Genomic DNA, 6,285 nt, shown 5'->3' on the forward strand with positions numbered 1-6,285 from the left:
AATTGTTATACGCAATTTGAACAGTTGGGGGAATCAAGACCCAATTCTCAAGATTTTTCTGGACTAGAGACTTGAATAAATTGTCAGGACTTTGGTTAACGACTTCATTTTGACCATCAGCCTGGGGTTGGTTTGCAGTGGAGAATTTTGATTTAGTGCTAACCATAGGCAACTGGGCTCTTTCAAAGTGACTAGGGAAATCACGGGATACAGAATCTGGAGTCCCAAGAAGAGCCTGGATCCTACCTAAGGAGATGTCCTCACTATCATCATCAAAATCTTCAAGTTTAGGGTCATATGCTAGATCTTCTAACGACTCTTCTATTGCATCCTTTCGTTTTTCTATGACTAAGGCTCGGTTAGGACATTTGGAAGAAATGTAGCCAAAGTTCTTACAGCTGATGCATAGCAAGTAAGAAGTCCTTGGAGTTTCAAAAATTATATCCTTATTTTCCAAAATTGGAGGAACATTAGACGGGGAGGTCCTAGAAGGGAAGTGGAGCCAATGAAACCGAAGGATGATTGTCATTACGCTTTCTACATGAAGAAGACGACCTTGGACTATCACGACCTTTACACTTGTCTTTCCAAATGGAAGGAACACTAGACTGGGAATGCTCTATGATAGACTTATGATGAGATGACGCTAATGAGATGGGTGAACGATGATGATCACGCTTTTCATATGCAGTACTAATAATCAACTCATAATCTCAAGCTAAAGAATAAGCTTGATTAAGAGTGGTGACATTTCGAAAGAAAAGCTTACACCTAAGTTCATCTCTTAGACCTTGTATAAACCTACTTAAAGTCAGGGTCTCATCCTCAACGACATGACATTTCACTCGAAATTCCTCAAATTGAGCAATGTACTCAGTTATTAGCCGATTACCTTGTGTAAGAGTGTTCCATTGGGTAAAAATTTCATGATCTAAGCAACTATCGAAAGTAGGAGTATCTAATTCAATGTCTCTAAAGAAACGCTCCTTATGACGAGGAAGAAAATGAGTATCCTGATGACCATGACCTTGTTCTCGCTCATGAACCTGATCTCTATTCCTACGATCGCGTCGAAAGTATTTTTGATCACTTTGTCTACAATGATATTGTCTATTATGAGACGCTTTAAAATTAGTGTCAGTCAAATGAGGGGTTTGCTTAAAATTGCTCAACTTAGCAGCTAGGTTCTTTCTCTCCTCACGAGTAGCAGTTATATCTGATTGGACAGTCGATAGGCTAGTAGCAAGTTGCACTAATTGTCTAGTGAGTGCATCAAATGGGGATGGATCCATGGTCAATGTATTGGAAATGGAGACGACAAGACGATCACGCAACTACATGCAATGTAATACCAGCTAAATGACGTGTAATAATGAGATCAATGAACAATAAATGTAAGAAATGAAAAATAACAAACTAAGCATTTTTTTTCAGGGTTAAATAAATTCAAATAGGACAAGCTAATACTGCTGATCTATGTAAAATAACAAAGCACGGATCAAATAATAGTCAAAACCTGATCATGTAATATAAGTGGGGGTAAAATAGGGTTTTGACGAAATCAACGGATTCAGTCACGTGACTTTAGATATATTGTTAGAATAACAACATCACAAAAATTTAATTAATGCAATTTTAAATGAAGCAGTATTGTAAACCAATGACAAATATAAATCAAGTACTCCCTGTTGTTTAGTGGCAACGGTGGTGCCCACGGAAGCTTAAACCTGATGGTGATGTACTTCCGGACCCAAAGAATCAGAACTGTGCCCAATTATGATTTCCCAATTGGCACGTCTTCAGTAGAAAATTATAATGGAATACTCCTAAGCAGTCGAGTCGCTGAATAGAACACTAATCCTCAAGAGTTTTAACAAGCTGTCCCAATGTAAATAATAGGCCAAATCCAATTCAACAAATGTCCCTGGCCCGCTAAATTCAGAAAAAGTCCACCGATGTGAAAAATAAAGCGAAAATTGAACTTCGGGTAGTGGGTGACAACTGGCTTGGCAGTGGGTTGCCGGCGATTAGCAGTGAGGGTAGTCGCGAAAAGTGTGGTGACTGTGGGATACCGACGGGAAAGGAGGAGTTTAGGGCTTAGGTTGATTGGGTATTGTAGATGTGGGCTAGGTTAAGTGTTGTATATGATGTGCTAGGGTTATGGGCCGAACGAATTTGGGACCGGTTATGGGTTGGATGGTGTTGGGCCGATTGTGATAATATGTGATAAGTGGGTTGGATTTGGTGTTTATTGGGTTAAAAAGCGAGTGGATTGGCTAAATAGATGATGAGAGATGGAATATATGGGCTGAAGGGCTAAATGGACTTGAATGCTAGGGTTTAGGATTTGTGGAACACCACCACAATTTTTTTTATTTATGAGCAGCAACAGAAAAAAAAACGAGTACCCGTGATGAACAATTACTCTTTTTTTTTCAACTAAGACTGAAAATTGAAGAAGGAAAAAAAATGTTTTACCAAAAATTCTTTTAATTCGTGTTGTTCTAACAGATTTGGAGAAAGAAATATGAAGAAATTTTGGATTAAAGAAAGGATATTACTCAAGGTTCGGCTCTGATACCAAATTTGACGCAGGACGAATTCAAAAATAGAAAGAAGAAGCAAGAAAGAAAGAGGGGAAAATCGGAGAGAATGAGGGGAGAAACCGGAGAAGAAGCAGAAATTCATAGGGGAGAGGGGAACGGAGAAGAAGGAGAAGCCATAGACAACAAACCACCAAAATATTCTTCAATTCATCAAAACTAACGAAATTACATCACAATTAAGTTTAAATAGTAAAGACTAAAACCCTAAATAGAATGGACTTGGGCCAACACAAGCCCAATTACATAAATAAAATATAAAACATAAATAAAGTCCAACTACAAATAAATAAAAAGTAGATGTCCTCATCAAGAGCCAAATATGTTCACTGCACTAACAGTATAAACCAAAGAAATTACAATTTTTTCAAGGATGACCCCTTCATAGTAGATATAATGTTAAAATATCCGAAATGGAGGCAAGCTGTATACGTTTTATCATGGAATGGTTCGGCACCAATAGTTGATAAATAAAATTTATCTTGGATTGGTAAAAAAATTTGGGTAGTATTTTATTGTGTAATAACAGAACCATATGTAAAAACTGTCGATCTAGCCCTATATTGCATAGCATGCACAAAATTCCCAACTAAGGGTATAGAAAATGAGAGCTCGTGCTAACATTTTTATAGTCTCCAATTTCTTTATTTCGGCCTGATCTACATTCTTGGAGGCAACTGATGACCATCGACTTACCACCATCCATCAACTGTTCTACAGGCTGCTACTGGTGATCTTCCAGTTCATCGGTCCTATATTGGCGGCCAATAGGCTGATAATTATTTATTGAACGACAAGAACATTTCTTGCACATTCTTGATTCCTCAATCCTACTAAGTTTCCCTCAAGCGACCAGAGAGTTACGCAATATCGTATGTGCACATAACTTGGAATAAATCTGCCTGACAATTTGACGTTTTAAAAACCACTATTGATAACCTACCTAGCATCCATCAGAAAATACAGATTCACTGACTCTTCTTCAAGATTGCACAGTTCTTGAGAACATTGGCCAAGTGGTCAATATTGATCCTTGGTCTAATTATGTTTCACTGTACTCATAATTCTAATATTATTCTTTACTGCAATGTTAATATTTCCTTGGCCAATTCCTGAAAATCTCGACATCAGCCCGTTCAATACTTAATGCTTGTTTGGTAGAAATTTTGATAATTGATTTTTTGACCGTCAAAGATAAAGTGGATCCTACCCGTGAGAGAAGATTTCAAAAATGACAACTGAAATAATGAAATAACGGTCAAAAAAATTGATTTTAATTGGCTTAAAATCTATACCAAACAAGCACCTAATGTTTATATCCTTCTTTCAAATTATTCCTTCCACACCAAGTCGTTTATCAGACTTGCACTACCATATGTATTTTACAGAGCACAAACACTAGTAAAACGTACCTTCTTCAACTTGCTAATATAATCAGATTCTCCTTTCCTTATAATGGTTACACCCCCTAATCTGATCAAGAAAGGCTATCATTTTGTTAGTGAGCAGGTAACTAGGCATGTTTAAGCTAATGAGATAAGAACATGAAATCTTTCTCAACATGATAGAGAAAAAAAATCCCCACAGAATTACCGTTTGAAAATGAAGCTAGCACAGAGCTTGGGAAAGAAAGAAAAAGGAACACACAGAAATTACCCTTTCGCTAAAGAAAGTAACTGCTGGGTTCCATCTAGATCATTTACTTTACAATTTAAAACTTTCTGAACGAGGCGCTTATACTCATTAACGTTAGGAGTCAGGACAGCCAAGTGATAATCAGTGACCAAGTCAAGGCGATTTGTAACAGGAAAAAGCCCATCCTGAGAAACCTACAAAATACAGGCCAAACTATTACTTTTATAGACAAGATCGAAAGAATTTCCTTCGAAGGAAAGTAAAGTTATTGTTGTTACGATGCACCCCATCTACAACAATCGGGACATTGGATTCTGGCATGCTTCATGATCTCACTGACACAGTCCCGAAGATGTAATGCTTGTTCTGTCAAGATATTTAGTCGTAAATAATGCAGATTTTATTTGATATGACAAGGAGCAGACATGTAGCAAAACTGGTTCAAAGGAAGCAGAAAGGGAATTATTTAAAGCATAGACATATTAGATTAGATCATTCGAAATGGATTATGGACTGTTTTGCAGAACAATTAGAACTTTAAAAGCAGGTCAACATGATGCTTCCAGAGCAAGACAAATCAAGAATGCTCATTAACAGGAGATGAACAGCAGGAATTATGTATATTAAAATCATATAAAAAGAACATAAAAAGGGTTATAGTTACAATATCTGTTAAGCATGTGGAAGTCTATTTACAATAAATATTCTCCAGATCTTATGATCGAAATCAAGACTTAGAAGCATCACTTGCAGAAATTTAGGCTCTCGGGATGGTTATTACAAAGACCATTGAATTAATCTCACTTAAGTATATATTTGCTCTTATGATAGTTTAATCATAAAAAAAAGCTAGTTCATACACAATGCAATTCATCCAAGAAAATATAAAACGGTATAACAGGTCATCTGGAAAAGAATAGGTCCTAACTTGTTGGAAGGTCACAATACAATCTAGTGACTCCTTTCAGACAATATTTCTTTTTATCTTTCTCTTTGACTAGGAACCCTGGCAGATGGAATTTCACAATTTTCACTAGTCATATTTGGATACTCATGTAAAATGTAAATATACAGTTTCAATAGCACCAGGAGAAACGGGTCTCTCCCCAGACCTGGACCAACAACTAAACAGTCAAATCTCCCCATCCACTTATCAACCTGTGTGATTACCTTGGCTGATATTGATCGTCTAAACTCATCCCTAGATACAATTTCAGAACGTTAAGCACTCCAAAGAAAGATCCAGTATTTTAAAAACCGAAAAGAGGGATTTAATAAGAATTTATCAAACATCCACAATTTGGATTAAGATATTTACCCTACATTATAAGATTCTTGCACGATCAACTCCGGACTGTAACTTTTGATAACTGGAGCAGCATCTTTTGTACAGAATACGTGCAATAAATCAGCGCCCTGAGAAAACAGACAAATATCCACTCAAAGTACCTAAATAGAAGTCTTTGATGCAAAAGAAAACTTCTTCATTCCCCTTACTAGTGCAATGACAGAATGATTATTTTCAATTTGAAGTAGGAAAAGCGAGGATAACTGACAATTTTTAGAGCTGAAATAGCAGAAAAGTATGGAGATCCGGTATATTCACGGCAACCATCTACAACAGCTATCTTCCCTATGGACCAGACTCAATAAATAAATGATATGAGAGAAAAGCAAATCAAATCATGGGCACTTATGCAGTGTAGAGGCGACAAGTATTCCACCAAACCAATTTTTTAAAGCCACTTTTGTGCCTGGGAATGTGAATTTTTTGACAATTTGAAGATCCAACATAAAGTAACAATTATGAAATATTTAGACCTACATCACGTGCATCTCTATTATCTTCATCTAATTTATCGATGAATCATGTACCAAAACCATAACAACATCTAAATGATAATAAAAGATAATAGTAAGGCATCTGCACTTGCAAATAGTGATGCAATTTATCCCGCCCCGCCATGCTGCATAAATGGTCGCCCCGTCGAGGGCCCCAAGGCGGGCAGGGGGATGCCCCGCCCCGTGAATTTTTTTTTATTTTTTT

At 36.8% G+C, this 6,285-nt stretch overlaps 1 protein-coding gene across 1 annotated transcript in view; it reads right to left on the reverse strand.

Annotated features, from left to right (window-relative positions):
• Positions 1 to 3,070: 3,070 nt before the first annotated feature.
• LOC111382138 overlaps positions 3,071 to 6,285 on the reverse strand; it is an 8,268-nt gene continuing 5,053 nt past the window's right edge. Inside the window, exons 4-9 of the mRNA XM_023006014.1 lie at positions 5,795 to 5,883; positions 5,557 to 5,654; positions 5,325 to 5,439; positions 4,517 to 4,584; positions 4,260 to 4,432; positions 3,071 to 4,076 (exon numbers count right to left, since the gene is read on the reverse strand). Coding sequence (XP_022861782.1) covers positions 4,360 to 4,432; positions 4,517 to 4,584; positions 5,325 to 5,439; positions 5,557 to 5,654; positions 5,795 to 5,883 — 443 coding nt within the window. The 3' untranslated portion in view covers positions 3,071 to 4,076; positions 4,260 to 4,359. The remainder of the gene's footprint in view (positions 4,077 to 4,259; positions 4,433 to 4,516; positions 4,585 to 5,324; positions 5,440 to 5,556; positions 5,655 to 5,794; positions 5,884 to 6,285) is intronic.

The sequence above is a fragment of the Olea europaea genome, unplaced genomic scaffold (genome assembly GCF_002742605.1).
Source record: "Olea europaea var. sylvestris unplaced genomic scaffold, O_europaea_v1 scaffold244, whole genome shotgun sequence".
NCBI lineage: Eukaryota > Viridiplantae > Streptophyta > Magnoliopsida > Lamiales > Oleaceae > Olea > Olea europaea.